This window comes from Topomyia yanbarensis, chromosome 3 (genome assembly GCF_030247195.1).
Source record: "Topomyia yanbarensis strain Yona2022 chromosome 3, ASM3024719v1, whole genome shotgun sequence".
Classification (NCBI taxonomy): Eukaryota; Metazoa; Arthropoda; class Insecta; order Diptera; family Culicidae; genus Topomyia; species Topomyia yanbarensis.
In genome coordinates, this window is record NC_080672.1 from 262,349,533 (window position 1) to 262,372,639 (window position 23,107).

At 37.4% G+C, this 23,107-nt stretch overlaps 1 protein-coding gene across 2 annotated transcripts in view; it reads right to left on the minus strand.

Moving 5' to 3' along the window:
* LOC131689003 (uncharacterized) overlaps nt 1-23,107 on the minus strand; it is a 70,248-nt gene that overhangs the window by 15,645 nt on the left and 31,496 nt on the right. For both annotated transcript variants that reach the window (XM_058973724.1, XM_058973723.1), the window contains exon 2: nt 17,029-17,252. In XM_058973724.1, coding sequence (XP_058829707.1) covers nt 17,029-17,252 — 224 coding nt within the window. The remainder of the gene's footprint in view (nt 1-17,028; nt 17,253-23,107) is intronic.

Here is a 23,107-nt window from a genome sequence, read left to right on the forward strand (position 1 = left end):
CGGAGGAGTGAGCGTGAGATTTTGAACGTCGCTTCCTGAACGTAACGATTTTATTTTTATTTTTGAACTATTTTCTAGAAAACATTCTTGTAAAATATTTTATGGAGTGCTAACACACCAACACAAATAAAAGAACAATTCATGTTTTTGTAGGATTATGAATGTTTTCGAAACCAGCATAGCGTAAAATCCAACCACAACCCTTATTTGAAATTTGATCCATGTTACTGATTTTTTTCATTTTTTTATTCCTACATTTATATTTTTATTTTGTTAAAATTTCATTGATCTATTTTTTCAAGTTGTGGATTTTATTTGTATTTCTACAATTGTAAGATTCTGCCTTTTTTATCTATTTGCATACTTTTATTTTATCCATCTTTTAACGTTCCTTACTTTTACTTTTTTTCTATTGCTATCACTATCGCTTACTTTAATTTAAAGTTTTTTCTCTGTTATTTAATTTTATTCGCAATTTTTCGAGAAAATTCTGCATTCTTTATTCTTTTACTTATTGTTTCATATTTTAATACCCTGCTTTTTTATTTGTTTCTCTTGTCATTTCATTTAATTTTTAGAATTTGTGTATTTACTATATTTATTCTTGCCATAGCCTTTTTCTATTTCCTATTTTTTTCATATTTTTTGCATTTCCAAAAGTAATTTTACTTATTCAAATTCATTCCAATTGTACTTATTGTTTAATTTTTTGCCTTTTTCTTCTATTTTCCTTCTCATTTTATAGTTTTTAGCTTTCCGTTTATCGCAGTTTTATTTTTTCCCATTGTTCATTTAATATAATTTTATTTATTTTTATACCTTTTTCTTAAGATTTAATTCGTTATTGTTATTTCTTCATGTTTTCCATTTAACCTACTTGGAAAGTACTTCTTCTATTGACCATCTTCCTATACGTTAACATTGGATTTTTTCTTTATTTTCCTAAAAAAAACCATTTGATTTATTTTCTTATCACTATGCGCACTTTTTCTTAATTTTACATTTAGTTGGTTGTTTGAATTTATTTCAAATTTCATTTCCAGTGGTTTTTTCTATTCTTTAAATAATATCCATTTTATTAACTTTTTTCGTGTTAATATCTTCATTTTTGTGTTTCTATAGTATACCACGTTGGCTTCTTCTACTATTTTTTGTTTTCCATTTTGTCTGTTTGCTCCGTTTTTGTTCAATACCTCCAATTTCCTTTACTTTTTCGTCTTTTTATCATTTCAATTTTCCAGTTTTTCAAAATTTTCTAGTTCGACCATTTTTTTTTAAATTTCTCTATAGTTATTTTATTCTTGTCTTTTATTTATAGGGGGACCCGGGGTTATTAAGACAGTGGGGGTAATTCGGACCCTCTCAGAAAATAGCAAGACTATCAGACTGTCGTACAAATAAAAGTGAAAAAATAAAAGATAAGTGTTTTGGAAAGCTTGAGGCCCCTATTTTATGGAATAACTTTTGTTTGAGTGAAAACACAAAAATTTTCGAGCCGCTCACCACTTTTGTGCGATATGAACGTACGGGGCTATTCGGACCCTTTATTCCGTCAACCACAGCGGCTTGCGGCTGCGTATACCATTGCACACGCCACAGCAAAGAAAATACATGGGCTGCCAATCGACAGTTGTGACATACCAGATTAAGTTTTTGTAAAGCATTTTTTTTGCTTCTTAAGGAGTGTCTCTTGTATCTAATTCACAGGTAAAATTAATTCCATTGTAAAAAAAATAAAGAAAAATGATGGTCTGAATTGCCCCGTAGGGAGGTCCGAATTACCCCTACATTGTAAAAGGATGAAAAAACGTAGAGGTTTGCAAATCGTCGACTAGCGCTGACATTGAGTGGTGAAAATGAACCTTTTATGGCACCAAAATGTAGCTGAGGTTTCAAACTAACAATTAGAACTTTTGACCGGTAACTTTTTTCACATCTATCCACCTAAAAGGGCGATTTGCTTAAGTAGGTCCGAATAGCCCCGGGTTCCCCTACTCCTCTAGTTTTATGCATTCTTAGCGTTTTATTTATTTTTTATATTCCATATGTTTTGTTTTTAATGTTAAATAAATTGTATTATTTTTTATTTATCGAGTTTTCAGTTTTATGCATTTTTTAATGTTTTTTATATTATTATTCTTTTTAGTAGTTTTTATTCATTTTCATTGATTCTAAAAAAATTTTCTACATTCTTATCGATTTTTTACTATTTTCACCATTTGTTCAATAATGTTTGACTTTTTTAATTTTCGCCATTTGTTTTTCTAGTTTCCTGCTTTCCTTTATCAATTTTTTATAGTTTGTTTTGGTTTTTCTCGATTAAACATTTTTTGACAATTGACATTAATTTGTTTATTTGGATGATTTTGTTGTTTTTAGCTCTTTTGTACATTCTTTTAATATTTAGTTTTCCTATTGTTTTTTACCTTTTGTCGTTGATCGCCGCTTAGATATTTTTAATTTTTTTGATTACTACATCTTTAATCTTGCCATTTCCTTACTTTTATAATCACTATTAACAAAAATGGCGCTTTTCAAAGTCACCAAAACTGTCGAAGAGGCATTAAAAACTCCCAAAGTATAAAAAACTCTACGTTTTTTTCCTTCATTGGCACTACAAACAACTAGAGCAAAAAAATGGTATATAAATATAAAATTTCAGTGTACTATACATAATATCAGTGAACTCCAATGGATTTCAAACATTGACTTTTTTGTAGGCCATGGAAAATCACACTGCTGAGAGTGTTGTTTCCAGACTTAAAAACTTTAAACTGAGTCACTTTCAGGCTGATAGTGGATTGGCCGACGGCTACAGTTACAGCGTGATATCGGGGATATCGCGAAATCTGAAGTAAAAACGAACTAGTTTACCCACAAATGATTTAACAGCCAATAAAAGACGTCTTCTTGGAGACCATACAAATGTAGTGATAGTGGTGGATTGCTACGGTCAGGTCGATATCGCACAGCCAAAACTCATACTCATTTTGGTCAAACAAAATTCAACCCAAAGTGCCGAAATAACTGAACGCGGCATACGAATGGAATTCGCCCCGGTACGGTTAGCAGTAAAAGAAGTGTTCTTCAAGGAAAACGGATATGCGATTATACGATGTGACACGTAATCGGTGGCTCAAAAGCTTCTCAAGCTGACAAAGTCTTCTCTTCATGACAACTAGAGGGTTTACTCCAATTGCATCACGGAAAAAAACGCTGTAGAAAATAACCCATTGGGTATTTTCTATTGAAAATTTGGGTGGAAATAGTTTAGAGTGTATTGTTTACCCTCTGTATTTTTATCGCTGTCAGTTTTTGGAAAATTGTAAAAAAATGATGTCACCCGAAAAGCAAAGTTGCGAATTGATTTTGCGCAAGCACCTGAAATTTCCTCAACTCTCTCATCGGGACATCGGAAAACAACTCGGAATCATGCTGTCAACGGTGGGTCGTGTGATTAACCGTTACTACCAAACTCTGAGCATCGAACGGAAGGAGAAATGTGGTCACAATGGATGTTCTATTAGTGATCAGGATCACAAGCGTGTAGTGAAAGCGTTTAAGCGGGCTCTCACGGCTTCCATTCAGGGATGTGACCGAAAAGTTGAATTTGTTCATGTCTTTCGTTCAGAGAGCCGCGGAACGAGAGGGACTACATATGGTCAAGGCTCCGAAAATGGCAACCACAGGCGAAATTATTTTTTATCAAATTTCGCGTCAAACTGTTTGTTTTCCGTATGTATATAACCTCTAATATTAAAAAATATGAATGGTGATTCCAGAAAAAAATTTCATGTCTGTCATGTATGAAAGTTTGTTGATGCTACTTGCATGACCTGAAAGTGACTAAAAGATCGTAAGGAGATACAAAGGTAAACAAAATCCATATTTTCAACTTTTTGTTTGCAACCACATTTTTCTATCGTAGTCTAATTTAAATTTGATGATATTGCTTGAAAAATTTTGATGAATGTGGATTATTGCTTATTTTCAATTGGGAAGTAATGGAAACCAAATAACTTGTAACGTGACAGATCAAAAATTCATAAAAGTTTTGTGAACCACAACAACAGCATGCATACAATGTCTAACCTGCATTTTTTCTTACTACTTTGAGTCTACTTTTTGAAACTGTATTGTGAAAACTTTTAAGTTTTATTAATTTTTAAGAAAACACAGTTTATATTATGTAACGTGACAGATTTTTTCTGCTGTAAAGCAATTCTATCAAGTTTGATTCAATTGCGTCAATATTGGTGACCATCTTTGATTCCGATGAAACCTTTTACGTTTCATGTATATGGGAAACTAAGTATTTTTCAATATTAAACAAACAATTTTTATTCAAGAGTAATATTTTTCGAAAATCGCCATTTGTGCAGCAAAACTATTTGATAGCGAATTCTAGGGAAATAATTGTTCTGTGTGAATATTTTTTGGTGAAATTTTTCAAAAAAAAAACAAAAAATGTGTTAAAAATAGAAATATATTGTTAAAAAAACAAAAAAAAATGAAAATACAATTACAGAAAAACAATTTTTTTGTTTACGAAAGCCTGTAAACTGATGAAACTATAATTGCACTATTAGGAAGTTATTAGTAAGAAAACATTTTTAACTTCAAATATTCTTCTAAATTTCTTAGTATTTGCCAGTCATAAATATAATTTTCTTATACAATATTAATACTAACTATTATTTCGAAGCAAAATGCTCTTAAGAAAAAAATTTCGAAGCATTCTGATTTTTTTCAACAAAAATATCTAGTAGTGAAAATACACCCTTTTAAAAAATTACTCACAAACACCAAGCGCAAAAAACATAACACGTTTAACATTTAATTGCAAATAAAAAAGCTTTAAAATATAATTGCATCGTAGAGAAAATAACAATAAAAAGTTTTTCATTCGTTTTCGAGCTCTCCATCGAGACAGAGGTTGTTTTTTCTAGTCCGTAGTGCTGTGTGAGGCGATAAAGAATAGTTTTAATCCGCATTCAAGGTTATTTTGCCAGTTCGGTTCGGTCCTCAGTCTTTTGTTCGCGTGTGAGGATTAAACAATAGCCAGCTGTATAAGCTGGATCGGTTCGTCGTTGGACACCAGTTCAAAGCTAAGTGGTTTTTGTCTTTTGTAACACATTTATTGCTTTCTTCCGTCTGCGCGGGCGCTGACCCCGTGCGTTGACGTTTTCTATGGTTCCCTCTCCGGATGGTCAAATGGAAGTTGAATCGGGTTCAACTTCTAAGGCTCCCCCCCGGCCCAAATGCTATCCAGAACTCTCAACTGGTCCATTTGTGGTCTTCTTTCGGCCCAAGACTAAATCACTGAATCTTCTTCAGATTTCTAGAGACCTGACGGAACGGTTCTCGGCTGTGACCGAAATTTCAAAGGTCCGCTCGGACAAGATAAGGGTGTTGCTAGCCAACTCAAAGCAGGCAAACGATATTGCTTGCTGTGAGCACTTTACGCGGGATTATAACGTGTATATTCCGGCTGTAAGAGTACAATCCGAAGGCGTCGTAACCGATGAGAGTTTGACGTGCGAGGATCTGCTGAAGTACGGGGTTGGCCGATTCAGAGACCGCTTACTTCAGCCAGTTAAAATACTTGAGTGCAAACGTTTGCACTCAGTAGTAGTTGCGGGGGATGGTTCAAAAACGTACCCCCAATCAAACTCTTATCGGGTGACCTTCGCTGGTACCGCTTTGCCAAATTTCGTCCTTTTGCACAAGGTTCGTTTGCCTGTGCGTCTGTTTGTGCCGCGGGTCATGAATTGCACAAAGTGTAAACAACTGGGTCACACAGCCACCCATTGTAGCAACAAGGCCCGCTGTGGAAAATGCGGGGAGAATCATCTAGATGATTCGTGCAGTAAGCAAGCCGAAAAGTGTCCTTACTGTGCGGAGAGTCTGCATGATATCTCGGCATGTCCCGCGTACAAACTACGCGGGGATAAACTGAAACGTTCCCTTGCGGGACGATCCAAACATTCTTTCGCAGAAATGTTAAAGAATGCTACGCCACCATCCTCAGCAAACATCTATACTCACTTGCCTCCTGACGAGGGCGAGGCTGGTAACCCACAAGAGGGAACATCTACTAGGGTGCCTAGAATTTATAGGAAGAGGAGGAACACTTCCTCTCGTAAAGTTCCTTGTAAAGGCCAGAAGGTGTCCCTTGAGGGGGCTCCGAAAGTCACATCTATTGGAAGTGTTGCAACCAAACCGAAGCAATTAGCTCCTGGTCTCGGAGGATTAAGCTCAGAGAAGGAGTTCCCAGCACTTCCAGGAACATCAAAAATCCCAAGTGTTCCTTTGTTTCAGTTCGAGAGTAATCACAGCACTGGAATTATAAAACTCTCGGACATAGTGGACTGGATAATAAAAACTTTCAATATTACTGATCCTATTAAAAGTCTTATGTTAGCTTTTCTCCCTACAGTGAGAACATTTTTGAAGCAGTTGACTGCTAAATGGCCCCTCCTCTCAGCGATTGTATCCTTCGATGGCTAACTCATCGAACGAGGTCACGGATTTGATCACTGTTCTACAGTGGAATTGCAGAAGTATCATCCCGAAAATCGATTCCTTCAAAATTTTAATAAATAATTTGAGTTGCGATGCATTTGCATTATGTGAAACTTGGTTAACTTCCGACATAGAACTCAACTTCCACGACTTTAATATTATTCGCCTGGATCGAGACACCCCCTATGGAGGAGTGCTTTTGGGGATCAAAAAGTGCTATTCCTTCTACAGAATTAACCTTCCCTCGATAACAGGTATTGAAGTTGTCGCTTGTCAAGTAACAACCAAAGGCAAAAGCCTTTGCATAGCTTCCATATATATTCCCCCCAACACCGCGGTTGGGCACCGACGGCTACAAGACATCTTAGAATACCTGCCAGCACCGCGACTAGTTTTAGGAGACTTTAACTCTCACGGTACAGCATGGGGTTGCCTCTATGATGATAACCGGTCTTCCTTAATTCAGGATCTTTGCGATAACTTCAATTTGACAATTTTAAACACGGGTGAAATGACACGGATTCCTGCTCCTCCAGCGCGCCCGAGCGCCTTAGACTTGTCCCTTTGCTCAACATCGCTGCGGTTAAATTGCACGTGGAAGGTAATTCCTGATCCCCACGGCAGCGACCATCTGCCGATTGTAGTCTCAATCAATAACGGTTCAAGGCCATTGAAATCAATCAATATTTCGTATGACCTCACACGAAATATCGATTGGAAGAGCTATGCTGCCGCGATATCCGACAACATCGAATCTACCCAAGAACTTCCTCCGGAGGAAGAGTACAGCTTTTTGGCTGGCTTGATTCTCGACAGCGCGAATCAAGCTCAGACTAGGCCAGTACCCGGCGCGAACATACAAAAACGTTCTCCCAATCCCTGGTGGGATAAAGAGTGCTCAGACGTGTACGCAGAGAAGGCCGCCGCGTTTAAGACCTTCCGGAACGACGGGTTACCCGCCAGTTTTCGACAGTACGCGACGTTAGAAAAGCGAATGAAGAGTTTGATAAAAGCCAAAAAACGCGATTATTGGCGCCGGTTCGTCGACGGATTAACGAGAGAAACATCGATGAGCACTCTTTGGGGAACAGCCCGACGTATGCGAAATCGAAACAGTACTAATGAGAGCGTGGAATATTCAAACCGTTGGATATTCGATTTCGCCAAGAAGGTTTGTCCGGATTCCGCCCCGGCACAGAAGATTTACCGCGCCGCGTCTCCTCACGATAGCGCGAACGAAACACCTTTTTCGATGGTGGAGTTCTCACTTGCTCTCTTGTCGTGTAACAATAAAGCTCCGGGGCCAGACAGAATCAAATTCAACTTGTTGAAGAATCTGCCTGACTCTGCCAAGAGACGCTTGTTGAACTTATTTAATAAGTTTTTCGAGGCTAACATTGTCCCACTCGATTGGAGACAAGTGAAGGTCATCGCCATCCAAAAACCAGGAAAACCAGCCTCCGACCACAATTCGTACCGTCCGATCGCAATGCTATCCTGTATCCGGAAGTTGTTCGAGAAAATGATCCTATCCCGCCTCGACAATTGGGTCGAAGCAAATGGCTTACTGTCAGATACACAATTTGGCTTTCGCAAAGGCAAAGGGACGAACGATTGTCTTGCGTTGCTCTCAACTGAAATTCAAATGGCCTATGCTAGCAAAGAGCAGATGGCATCAGTGTTCCTAGATATTAAGGGGGCTTTTGATTCAGTTTCGATCAACATTCTTTCAGAGAAGCTGCACCAGCATGGTCTTTCAGCGACTTTAAACAACTTTTTACTAAACTTGTTGTCGGAAAAGCACATGCATTTTTCGCATGGTGACTTATCGACATCACGATTTAGCTACATGGGCCTTCCCCAGGGCTCATGTCTAAGCCCCCTGTTATACAATTTCTACGTCAACGACATTGATGAATGTCTTGACAATTCCTGCACGTTAAGACAACTTGCAGACGATGGCGTGGTGTCTGTTACGGGACCCAAAGCTGTCGATCTACAAGGACCATTACAGAATACCATGGACAATTTGTCTGCATGGGCTATTAAGCTGGGTATCGAATTCTCCACGGAGAAAACTGAGCTAGTTGTATTTTCTAGGAAGCGTGAACCAGCACAACTACAGCTTCTATTAATGGGTCAAACTATAGCTCAGGTCTTCACAGTAAAATATCTAGGGGTCTGGTTCGACTCGAAAGGTACTTGGGGATGCCATATTCGGTATCTGAAACAGAAATGCCAGCAAAGGATCAACTTTCTTCGTACAATAACCGGAACGTGGTGGGGTGCCCACCCAGGAGACCTAATTAGGTTGTATCAAACAACGATACTGTCGGTAATGGAATACGGATGCTTCTGCTTTCGCTCCGCCGCGAACATACATTTCATCAAACTCGAAAGAATTCAGTATCGTTGTTTGCGTATCGCCTTAGGGTGCATGCAGTCGACCCATACGATGAGTCTCGAAGTGCTGTCGGGCGTTCTCCCGTTGAAAAATCGATTTTGGGAACTCTCATATCGATTGCTCATTCGATGCGATATCTTGAACCCGGTCGTGATTGAAAATTTCGAAAGGCTTGTTGAGCTCAATTCTCAGACCCGTTTCATGTCCCTGTACTTTGACTACATGGCGCAGAATATTAACCCTTCTTCTTACAATCCCAACCGTGTGCATTTCATAAATACTTCTGAATCTACTGTTTTCTTCGACACATCCATGAAAGACGAGATTAGTGGAATTCCGGACCACATACGCCCACAAGTGGTTCCAAACATTTTTTATAATAAATTCCGAGAAGTCGACTGTTCTAAAATGTTTTATACTGACGGATCAAACCTCGAAGGATCCACTGGCTTCGGTATTTTCAATCAAAACTTCACCGCCTCCTACAAACTCAGTGACCCTGCTTCAGTTTACGCCGCAGAACTAGCTGCCATTCAGTATACCCTTGGAGTCATTGAAACATTACCCGCAGACCATTACTTCATCGTTTCGGATAGCCTCAGTTCCATTAACGCTATTCGCTCGATTAAACAAGGCAAGCACTCCTCGTATTTTTTGGGGAAAATACGGGAGCTACTGAGTGCTTTATCTGACAACTCTTTCCAGATTACCTTGGTATGGGTCCCTTCTCATTGCTCCATTCCGGGCAATGAGAAGGCAGACTCCTTAGCTAAGGTGGGTGCCTTAGAAGGAGACGTTTACGAAAGACCAATTTGCTTCAGCGAATTTTTCAGTATTACTCATCAGAGAACCCTCGAAAGTTGGCAAACTTCGTGGAGCAGTGGAGAGCTGGGAAGGTGGCTACATTCGATAATCCCTAAGGTATCGACGAAACCTTGGTTCAAGGGGATGGATGTGGGTCGTGACTTCATTCGTGTGATGTCCCGACTCATGGCAAACCATTACACGCTGGATGCACATCTCCGGCGTATTGGGCTCGTGGATAGTGGTATCTGCGCTTGTGGCGACGGCTATCACGACATCGAGCACATTGTCTGGGCGTGCACCGAGTACAGTTCCGCTAGGTCTCGGCTAATGGATACCCTCCGGGCCCGAGGAAGACCAACCAACGTCCCGGTTCGAGATGTGCTGGCAAGCCGCGATGTTCTCTATATGTCCCTTATATACACCTTTGTGAAAACCATCAATATACAAGTCTAACTGCCCCTTGTTATCTCCTTATCATTCTCAGAACGCTCTTCCACCTGTATCAAACCATCTGTATCGAATGAGCCAACAAACACGGGACCTACGGCACGAACATAACACGCTTAACTCGAAATGTAGCCGATCCACATCTGAGCCGTACTACGAAATCGTCTGGAAAAACCCCTGCCATCTTGAGGAGGACCACCCGGTGTCCCAGTACATGATTCCCCTGATGAAGGCCACCCGAGTTTGTAATCCATCCGTTGATCTCACGATGCCTGAAACTGAAATAATTTTCTCTCCCTGCCATCTTTGTCTACCCTCCCTCCCCTGACTCTTATACCCAGAAGTAACAGCCCTACCCCCCCCCCCCCCCCCCCCCAATATCATCACGAAGCATTTAGCTCTTCTTGTCTCTTCTAGTTTTAACTATTATATTATATAATCTCGTTGAAATTGCCCAACTCTACTACCCACAAAAATAACTATAATTACGAATCTTTACAAAATTCAATCATGCCCTCTAGTTATTCCTAGTTTTAAGTTAGTCGTAAAAAAATGTCCCCCTTAATTAAACATTATTTGCTCCGATAATCTCACTGATAAAAATGTCAAACCATATTGCCACAAAAACTAAATGACCCCCCTAATCTTACGAAAACAATATTATCCCCTTGTGTAGATATATAAGATAGCAATAAAATCGCATTAGTTTCATTTTAAAAAAATCAATATGTAATCCCCTAGTTTTAAGCAATTTAAAATGTAAAACAAAACAAAATTGGCACCTTTAAGCTAACGCAACGTGCCTTATCAAATAAACGATTTGAATAAAAAAAAAAAAATAAAAAGTTTTAACACATTTCAATAGTTCTTTTAATTTTTATTTAATTTTTTTCTCTTTAAATAATTTAGTTATAGAATGTATTTCAAAATGGGTTTTCAATTCAATCTGCCCACGAAAAATTATCCTTCAAAATGCAGATGTTTTCAAGTTATTTTGGATTTTCTTTGGACATAATATGTTACTTCGTGAAATTACGACTTTTTCAAAAGTTTTTCACGTTTGTTCATCAAAACCAATATGTTTTTCGAAATAAACATGAAATTTCCCGTTAATACTCAGTTCCTAGATTAAGGATGATTTGTGTACGATTGTCTTGATATCCTTGCTTCAATGAAAATGCAGAACTGTAACGTGACAGATTCTGGTTGTAACGTGACAGATCATTGAGAATACTCCATAAAATCGAAAACAAAGTTTTTCTTCAGGAAAACTATATTTCAAACTCTTCCTTGCTTTCTAAGCTTCAACTTAAAACTGTTTTCATGCAAATTTGGGGGTCAACGGAACAGACTTTTTCTATTTAGTCGGGCAACCTCCAAACTAACTGCGAAAATTGTGTAACGTGACAGACGTATCAAAATGACAATAAAGTGAAAACGGTTCATGATAGAAAAACACTTTCTGTAGAAAGAATGTGCGGTTTAGTGACCACACTTTTGTTTTTGGCTCAAAACATTACTCCAATTGAACATTATATGGAAATAAGCATACCAATGGAAAGCTAGAACCTTAGCTAATAACTTTTGAAAGAATTTAATATATTCTGTCAACTTGAAAAAATTTATTAACAATTTAGTAAAATGCTATTTTTTTACCATTTTGAAAAATGCGATCGGTTGTCGGCACCCTAAGAAAATTGACTAAAAATGGAAAAATATGAATAATAATCATCAAGTTTCAAAGGGAAAAGGAAATTAATTCATTTCATCAACCATCAAAGGCATTATGAACATCATTCTTCACCAGAACCACAATATGTGTATGTGAAAAACTAGTGCGAATATTACGCACTGGTAATGTACTGACGAATCGTATTTACTGCAATGGAGTTAGTTTCAGGCAGTCCATTTTTTTACCAAAGCTTCAGATAGATCAGATAAAAGTCAGCCAAAGGGAGAGGAGGGTACTGGGTAACCCCCCCAACAAGTTGTCTGGCCGTGACAATTTGGTGTATACAGTACTACCTAGCGGTGAAAACACGACCAGGTGAGCTTTCTTCATGTAAATGTAAAACGCTAAACCGGAAGTCGCCTTCCTTGTTTTCAGAATGGTGCCAAAGATCGATCTCTGGTATCTATTTGTAAAGCCCGTTACAAAATACCCATATTGATTAGGTTATTGAGAGCATTTGCCACAAAAAATGGGGTGGCAACAACCGACCATGTTTGAGTGCCGACAACCGAATTTAACATCCTTTTTGAAAACAGATCAAAAAAATTTGTAGCGAACATTTCAGTGCCATTCAATGTTGAATCACAAAATAGAATAAATTCACATCGTAAATATTCAATGCGCATACGTTTTTGATCGATTTACTTCTTTGTATAACACTAAGCAAATCATCAAAAAAAACTTTTAAGTAGAGTTTCACTTGTCTGGTTTCTGTCAAAAGCTACATAGGGGTACCGACAACCGACCAGTGCCGGCAACCGAACACTTTCCCCTATACCAAAAGCTTACTAATGGGTTATATTTTACTGTCTGAAAGTTTGTACACTGGCTAATTTTCTTAAGCGTTTTTTCCATGATGCAAACTGATGTAGGACACTCTTTACGACGTCGAAATTCAGACTGCGCAGAACTCCAGGTCAAATATATTTTTTCTAGCGATATTAATGAGGAAAACTTAATTCAAACACTCAGAATGCAAAATAACTTACTTGAGACTGCTGAGCTAAAAATTATTCGATTGCTAGAACATCAGAAGCGGGACGAAACTTTAAGGGCGGTGATTGTTGAACCGACGCCAGAACATGTGAGATACTGATGAGAGTACAGCGTGTTAATCTTGACTGGGAAATATGCAGAGTGTACGAGCATATAAACGTGCTCGACTATGATCGTTGTTGCGAGTACGGCCACATTGTAGCTACTTGCACGAAACCATTACATTGTTCTTCATATGCGGAAAAACATGATGGAAGTGAATGTACTTGGGAATCCGCACAAAATGTGTGAACTGCTGTAACGCGAACATCGACAGGAACACATCTAAAAACAATCAGATCGCCAGTAACCGTTCTTCGTGGAGTTTAGACTGTCCGATTTATCTGAAAAGGCTGAAGAAATATCGACAACTAATCGACTATACTGCACAGCAATCAGCCCATCATGTAATGGCTACCAATTTTTGGACTGGAAGAGCTGGTCGATACTCCTCCTCCGTTAAGTATATATTAACAGTATATGTCCTCCTAAAGCTAGGATTGGTATGTACCGTACTGTAGTCAAATCGAATTACAGATTAATGATGAATTATATAACATCGCAGACTTGGATGACTTCACAGGAATAAAAAAGCTGCCTGCTCCGCCAGGTAAAATTAAAGACAGTATATGGTCGGTGATAAATCAGACCGGACTAAGTGACAAAATATTGATTTCCAGAAAAACGGGTTTAAAGTTTGAATCGCAGCATCCTCTGCGTTATAATTGGAAATTATTTTTTGCCATAATTCTTGTTTATGGTTACATATTTCAAATCTGGCAAAAGTTGAATGTAGCTGAAGAAATTCTTTATCCAGTGTTGGCATTATCTCATTTTTTATGTTTTGCGACTTAGTCCGGTATAACTTACTGACCATATGCCATTCTGAAGCTAGGACTGATTCCACACCGCACTACAGTTGAATTGTATCTCAGACCCGGAATATAGCACAATAGGCTTGGATAACTGCACCAGATTAAAGGAGTTGGCACATTTTCTGCTTTGTCAGGTAAAGCCAGGGAGGGTATATGTCTCACCGATGATACGCAAGGTACTGTACCCCATAAAAATGAACTCCACTAGCGGACAATCGATGGATACAATATGCTTGATTCCTCCAACATTTATGTAAATAGTCAACCCGAAGAATGTGGTAGTTCAATTTCGGTTTACTCAGATAAAAATAAAGAGTGTTATACATGTTGATGCTTCACCCATTAAAACGCCATCTCCCCCGCAAGTTTATACCACCATTGCCAGCAATCACCCTCAACGTACACGTCAGATATGTGTGATCAATGAAACGTGGTTGAATGATCAAATCAGTTCGATTCAGTTGTTGGGACTAAGTAACACCATCTACCGCACCGATCGTAACCCATCAAATACTGGAGAAACGCGAGGTAGTGGTGTTCTAACCGGCTATCGTCAAAACGAAACACAACTAATAACAACGGTATTGAGCAACTGTGGGTAAATATATGCATCCAAGATGCTATGTATAGGTGTTGTGTATCTTTATCCGATCTCTGCTGATGACGCTAATGTTATTCAAGTGCATTCCACACAGCGCCTAATATCACTAATTCCCTGGCACTGAACGTACTTAATTTACTGTTCAGTGTTTGGTGATTGTAGTCAGCCTGGGCTTATCCGGAACATCGTTTATTCTGAGATGTTTATACGAGAAATGTCACAAATGTGAACAGTTACTAGCCAATGGCATCGATCCGTAGCTGTGCTATTTTGAAATGAGGAAACTTAAAACAACTGCTATATCTCTGACGCAGACGATCTGCTGGTCGATATTGATTTACCCCCCCCCCCCCCCCCCACACACACACGCAGTAACACAGGTCTGCTCTTAGCGGATTTCTTGTGATGAAATTTTTGAATACCGGAGGTTAAATTTTTCAAAAGCCGATTTTCTTGATTTTAGCAACTCACTACAGACTGGTGGACCCCACTAAATCACTAAATAGACGTTGCCCTTAGATAGATTTATACTGACCTTAAACGATTTGTTCAGAATACATACATGCACGTAGTCCTCGCAATGAATCGCCCTATTCAAATCAGCGCCTTCAACAGCTTGAACGTTGAAAGGAGCAGCACCGGCATTATACAAGTCGACAAAACTCATTCACGAAGCAAGAGTTATATAACGCCAGCAGCAATTAAAAATCATACACCACCGGTGTTTTTCACTCCCAGACATGTATAGAAAACTTTATCTAATCTTAAAAGAAATCCAAAAAGCTTTTGGTCTCTTGTAAATGGAAAGCGTAAGGAGAATGGACTTCCTTCCAGTATGCTTCTGGCAGACTAATCTGTAAATACACCTCGAGGCATTTGTGATCTGTATGCGAAGCATTTTTCTAGTGTATTTCAAATAGCTTCGGCTTGTCAAATCGAAATTGAAAGCTGTCTTTGTGATGTGCCCTGTGTGTGGTAGCGAAGATTGAGCAGCTTGATGCGTCTCGAAACTTCACTAAGTGGTTCAAGTCATATCGCGTTAATCGATCAATCAGGTAACCGTGAGCCATATAGCTTTATCGACATGTCGGGAGTCCCCCAAGGAAGCAATCTCGACCATTATTTTTTCTTGCACTTCAATTATTTTGCTTTATCTTACCACCGGGATCAAAATTAATCTACGCTGACGATCTCAAACTATTTCTCATCACACGTTTCATAGAAGATTGCATCGTACCACAGCGACACTTAAATGTTTTCTATTATTGGTGTACCCATAACCTTTAACTCTCAATGTGTCCAAATGCCCTGTGATTTCATTCACCTGCAGAAAAATCCAATCTCTTTGAGTTGCACGATTTCAGAACAATCATTCGAAATAGTGTCAATTGTAAGGGACCATGGCACATTGCTGGATTCACAGTTGACTTTCAAAGATCATTATTCGAATATCATATCTCCAGCATACAGAAACCTTGGATTCATCATTAGAATCGCAAATGATATAGACATATTATCATAGGTTAATGTTAATGTGCCCCCTAGATATTTGAGATTGCGGGACGTTTTAAAACTTGACTTTCAGCGTACTCAATTTGGCCAGAATGTGCAACTTTGAGTATACCAAAAGATAGTAAGGTTTTTACGCGCATTTGAAGATCCATCTTCAACTGGGCTGTTCCTACTCCAAAATTTCATTAAAATCACTCCACCCATTTGAATTAATTAATGAAATAGTGCAACACCTTCCCTAATAGGGTCAAAATAGGTACTTTACCCTATATTATGTCATTTAGAAAGTTTTACTGATTAATTAGCAAGTAGTAGTAAAATTTTGTTAAATAAATCTATTATTTCATTTGCATTCTGTTATAATCTTGTTATTTCATTCTGGTCGGCATGCGACTAACTTTAGCTGTAACAAGAGATTTTCTCTTATAGATAGATTATGCAATCAGTCTTCTGAATCATTCTCTTTGATGAAGTAAGTTTGAACGAAGATTGTTGGCTTGTGACGTAGTTTTGAATTCCTGAACCATGTTTTTTGTTTCAAAGGCCAATATTGTCGATATCCTGCATTATAAAAAGAAATTCTCCGCCATTGACGCAGGTTCTGGTCAAGTCTGAAATAATTCAATGTTGTGGGGACATCACTAAGGACCAACTATACGAACTAGTTAAAAAGTTTCAATAAGCTCTCATTCAAGTCAGTAGCAGTCGTATTGAAAAAACTTTCCATCTGATCCCATAACTCATTTATTTAAAATAAATCTACATTGCGTTATCACAAAAAACGTATCACATCCTGTATCGTCTGGCACGAACAAAAAGTCCCATTAATCACCAACATCATATTCAAACGTCATTATCACACATGCTAAAAAGCCAAACGAAAGCTACGCTTCAGAGAATCCAACTTTTCTAATTAAGATTGCATGAGCTTCGTGGCACCATTTGTCACTCACAGCCACTAAAACAAATGTCCCAGCTAACCATTGTTCTAATTTCCAACGAGTAGATGCTAAATTGCTGGAGCCCAAAAACACACAACTTGCACACAGATATTCCATAAAGCGTTGTTTCACCAAAGGACGGAACTTACCTGCAGAGTTGTTGGCAGGTCAGCTTCCAGTTCACTACTACGCTTTTTCCAGTGAGATCATCACTTTTACTAGCTGAAACCGTCGATGACGGTGATGATGCTATCAATTGCCCTAGTATAGGTGCTACATCCGAATCCTGCGCCGGAACATCTCGACCCAAGGCATGCGCAGTTATTATCAGCATAAGGATTTCCCACAGCATTCCGATTGGCGACGAGGTGACCTAGGAGATGGAATGAGAATATCACCGAGGTAAATAGTGCTAGCTGCTGTGAATGAGAGGGCGTGGATAATTTAATTTAATTAGGCCACGTGGGATGGGAAATAGAAGAATTCAAGATTTCTGGCAACAATATGTAAAATAAAGAAGTTTTATCGATCAAAATATTCTATAGTTTTCAAAGCATATAATAAAAATTGTGTCGTAAAAATTGCAGGATATCGATTATATTATCTCCGAATATGTACACTTAATGCAATATTTCTAGCCATTTTTCTAAAATGTATACTCATAGTGCACCATTTTTTACAGTTAAGGGGTTACACCACTGTAGAACACGAAAAAATAGGCATATTACGGGATTTTTCTAGATGCAAAAAGAGGTGAATCGGAATCTTGTAAAATTGGATTTATACCACTAGTTGTGAAGTACAACACATATGTTTTTCAAATGATTTTGTCACAAGATGACGGCTGTGCAGCATTTTTCCGCAGGCATCTCTTTTTGGAAAGGGTCCTCGGCCGGAAATCTATCTTCCGTAATTTTTAACCTAGAGCTTAAAGCTAAAGCTTTTGCGATTAACTATTCGACAATATGATCTGGTTACAGTGTAATATGCCCCACAACAAGAAGATGGTATCCCCCACAGCAATCGGTGAGTATGCCCCACAACAATGGGTGGGGCGTTTTAGCCGGTGATGAACTGTTGTGAATGCTCAAAGTTACCCATAATGATAGGATACACATACAATACAATTGAAGTTTTAATGTTATATCCCTAAAATAACCATGTGTCCCCTCCTGTCCGTCTTACCCACAGTTCCCCTATATCGATCAAATTAGCATGGGACAACGTCTTTGCGAGAAATGTCGAAAGTTAAATCAAAATAAAAGTAAAACGAAAAAAAATCCCTTTAAAATAGGCTGACAATCCACTCTATCGATCTTTTCGGAAAGTGACCTCATAGTGAGCAACATATTTCGACTCACAATGGTTAAAAAAATGATTTTGATTTGAGCTATCATCACTAATCCTAATGCCTAAGTCTTTGATAATATTTACACAAGTGCTTTGTAATATTCACAACCTTATCAATAAAAGTGGAATTTATAAAAGAATCTATTTTTTATTCATTTGCCTAAAATATGCATTAGGGGCCTAAAAGTAATATGTCCAAATATGGAAGGCAGCAATAGCATATGAACATTCAAATTTTAAATTTTGCTGCACTGCTTGTTCTGTATACGCTGAGTGTTCTAATAACTTTGTGTTTTTCTCTAAACCACATTTTTTTCGGTGGCCGACAACATAACTCAATCAAATATTTTTTATCGTTCTGGAATTTTCACAGTGTTTTGGAAATTGCTTTCTCCAGCGACGTACGTAGGATTTCATTTTTTATTGTAATTTTTGTAAATAAGCAGTTTTGTATCCATTTTTATGACATGTTCAGTAGACTGGTTCAATTTTTGACTTTTAACTCCACCAGGCTCTATTGATTCCTTTTATGGCCCTTAGTAATTGTGCAAATTTTAGTACCGATCGGTTGTGTCTACGGACCTTCAAAAATTTCAAAGTTTTTATGGAAATTAGTATGGAAAATCGGTTAGAATTGAAAATAAATTCTTAAAAAATTACATCATCAATCAATTCATGAGAACACTATATATTTCTAAAGGTATTCTTCTACTGAACACATTCGTGGAACATTGTAAGTTTGTGAAAATTCGCTGAGAAAAGTTATTAACTAAAGAAGCAGCATGAGTTCAAAACAAGTGGTTTTTATTATAAATCATAGCAACCCTGTTTGAATAGCTGGTCATAAAAGGAATCAGTAGAGCCAGGTGGAGCTAAAAGTCAAAAATTGAACCAGTCTAATGTTCAGTGTTGCCATTTTGCGAAAAATCAAAATATGGTCGCTTTCTATCGTTCTTACGAATCGAAAAAACTTTTGTTTTTGGCTCTAGGTCAAAAATTACGGAAGATAGATTTCCGGCAGTGGACTTTTTCCAAAAGAACTCTCGACAAACATATGATTACGGCCTAAAAGCCAACCAATTCCGGACAAACCGTTACTAGCTGAACACATTTCACGACAGTTTATGAAAGAGAAAACTTTTCTCTTTCGTTTGCTACCAACATCTGTGATTGGCATGTAACGGTTTGTCCGGAATTTCCATTCAAAGTGGATTTTGACAGTTGGCTTTTAGGCCATAATCATATGTTTGTCGAGAACTAGTCTGTGGAAAAATGTTGTCCAGCTGCAATCTTGTGTTGAAAACACTTGACACTTTTAGTTTTTTTTTATCAAAACTAGTATTATAACTCGGATCTCGATTCATCTTTATACTGCATCAAGTAAAATTTGTGAAATATTCCTATGTTTTCGTGCTCTACAGTGGTGTAACCCCCTAATTCATTCATGGCCATGTTGTTTGTGGACAACAACGTTTTTAAGCAGCTATAACTTTTAGTTTAGGCAAGAATTGCTCCTAAAAACAAGTAAGGCTAATAAATATGACTGTTACCTTTCATTTGAGCACTAAAAAAAATACAAGTATTAGCTCTAAAACTGAAGTTATTACGATTATCCTGATTGGATTTCGATGGAGCAGTGCCGCCAGGGACAGTTTACGTTGACGATGAAAAATGAAATTTTGATATATCTTCGTTATTTTGCAATACCATTGAAAACTGATAAAACCTTTCAATTTAGACCGTCTTTTTCCAAGCAATTGGACTATTGTAAAAATTCTAGGAAAATTGTAAGAAGCATTGGAAGGTAAAACTTGAGCAGCTTCTAGCACTGCGATGGAAGCATCTATCTATATGTAAAAAGGTTTTTCGTGTTTCTTGTCCCGACAATTTTCAAGGAAAAATAGTTTTGGATCCATGCACAAGAAAAATGTTGGGCATGAAAGGATTAATAAAATTTTGCAATCTTGTTTCGAGACAATAATACAATTTTCTAATCTTTGTCGATCCTCTACATATATAAACCTTTAACGAGGTGACCTGCTATACAAGATCGAAAAATCGAGTTTTTTTACTTATGGCGATAGATAAAACGAAGAATATATCATAATAATATATGTATTTTTTTTTTTAAGATTCTAACAAACATTTTAATCATTTGTGTGGCACGTTAGTATCAAAAATTCATGTCAATGAATGTAATTTCTAGAAGAATGCGGAAAAAACGGGTACATAAAATCAAACAGAAGGTATACTTATATAAATTGGAAATTTTGCTGTTTCATTGATTTCATCCATAACTACCTGCTACTTTTCCAGTCAGAAAATATTCCTTTACTTCGCCATATTGTGAAGTTTTCCAAGGATAATTTTTATTTTAACTTCACAAATGTGTGTACGAGTATACATGAATTTTCAAAAGGCTGGAAAGTTTCTTTCTCTTTCAAAAATTACGAAAACAAGCCTCTTTTTGTCTCCCAAAGCAGTCCACCCCCTTAATTGTACCCATTAATTTAGGACACTTTTTAAACGTAATCTACCTAAACAAATGAACGAATGGGAGAAGGTTCGCCTAATTTTGAAACAAACTGTGATATTATTCGTTTAACAAACTACCAAAAATGGTGTAGTTGGTGTAGTTCGATGCAATAGAAAAAAGGTATCCTCTAATAGACAGTTTTCGAAGAAGTTTTTTGTGGATGAGTTTATAATGACTTTGTTACTATGTTTCAATTGCCATAGGGTTCCACTGTATCGATTTTGTTGGCTATTTTCGGCAAATTTAAAACTAAGAGACAACGAAAGCAATGAAATTGAAAGACGGATAGGTATTCTAGAGTGAATCAGTTATAAACTTAGAACGGAAAACTAGGACTAGGCAGGCTCTAATGTCTTCTGATAAGTAGGAGTTGGGCGTTGAACCCAAGTCTACCGCATGGTCAATGGTAGAACAACCATGCGATCATTATTTTCTTCTTCTGCTGGCATCAAGCCGTGCCGTATGCATTCAATCGACACCAAGCTATCGGTGTCGCACCGATCCTATTGTGATTAAACTACTTTTTGATTTTTTCGTTCTGCATTTCACGACAACTTAAAATTGTTTGGTGCACAATCCAAGCGGTGATAGGTAGAAAATGTAGTACAAAAATCTTTTTCCGTTTCATCGAAATAAAATTCGGCGGATCATTATTATATTGAACGATAAATGACATGCTATAACTTTTAAAGCATACAAGACAGATATTTGGTGTCTTCAGCAAAGTTGTTCGCAAAAGAAAGAGCTATAAATTTGCAGAAGACATCATCTAATTATAATCACTTAAAAGAAAATAAGTGAAAATATCTCACTTATAGGGGGATTAATTAGTGAAAACATAATGTCAAACGAAAGAGCATATTAAATGCAATAACTGCTATGAATACACTATTGGCCTTAACTTAGCCGTTTTGGCGGTAACAGTCAATTTCATGTTTTTGGTCTCATTTCTGGATATTGGGAAATGGCAAGAATCAGTTATCCGAATTTAATGATAAATATTTCCTTAGCTAATAGCCCGATTTCAACAAATTATAGGTCGTTCGAAAGGTATTCGTATAAGCTGTCTGAAGATGTGTAAAGTGTTCATTTATGTTGTTAATTTCGACAGTAATTTCAAAAAAAACTGCAAAATGTGGCTTTTTGGACATTCAAACATCCATATCATAGGAACTAAACATCAGAATCAAAAAAAAATTAATAGCTGTGAGGCCTTTCATTTGCAATTGGTTTGGATAAGATCGGTTCAGCCATTGTTGAGAAACACGAATGAGAGTTTCTCCGTTACATACACACACAGACACACACACGTACACACAGACATTGTGCCAAATCGTCGAGCTGAGTCGATTGATATAGGAGCACTTGAAGCTTATTTTGAAAAAAGTTCTTACTTGCAGCCTTGCAACATTCCATTAGCGCGGCATGAAACAATTGTAAAATTTATTCCCAAAGAGGACCGTGGTTCCTATCCCAAGTAACAATTTAAGTTTTATAGCACACTAGAAGTGCAGTCTAAGTTTTAAGAGAGACTTCAAGAGTACCGCAAAACCACAATTGTTACTAGGGATAGCACTAAAAAAAATACAAGTATTAGCTCTAAAACTGAAGTTATTACGATTATCCTGATTGGATTTCGATGGAGCAGTGCCGCCAGGGACAGTTTACGTTGACGATGAAAAATGAAATTTTGATATATCTTCGTTATTTTGCAATACCATTGAAAACTGATAAAACCTTTCAATTTAGACCGTCTTTTTCCAAGCAATTGGACTATTGTAAAAATTCTAGGAAAATTGTAAGAAGCATTGGAAGGTAAAACTTGAGCAGCTTCTAGCACTGCGATGGAAGCATCTATCTATATGTAAAAAGGTTTTTCGTGTTTCTTGTCCCGACAATTTTCAAGGAAAAATAGTTTTGGATCCATGCACAAGAAAAATGTTGGGCATGAAAGGATTAATAAAATTTTGCAATCTTGTTTCGAGACAATAATACAATTTTCTAATCTTTGTCGATCCTCTACATATATAAACCTTTAACGAGGTGACCTGCTATACAAGATCGAAAAATCGAGTTTTTTTACTTATGGCGATAGATAAAACGAAGAATATATCATAATAATATATGTATTTTTTTTTTTAAGATTCTAACAAACATTTTAATCATTTGTGTGGCACGTTAGTATCAAAAATTCATGTCAATGAATGTAATTTCTAGAAGAATGCGGAAAAAACGGGTACATAAAATCAAACAGAAGGTATACTTATATAAATTGGAAATTTTGCTGTTTCATTGATTTCATCCATAACTACCTGCTACTTTTCCAGTCAGAAAATATTCCT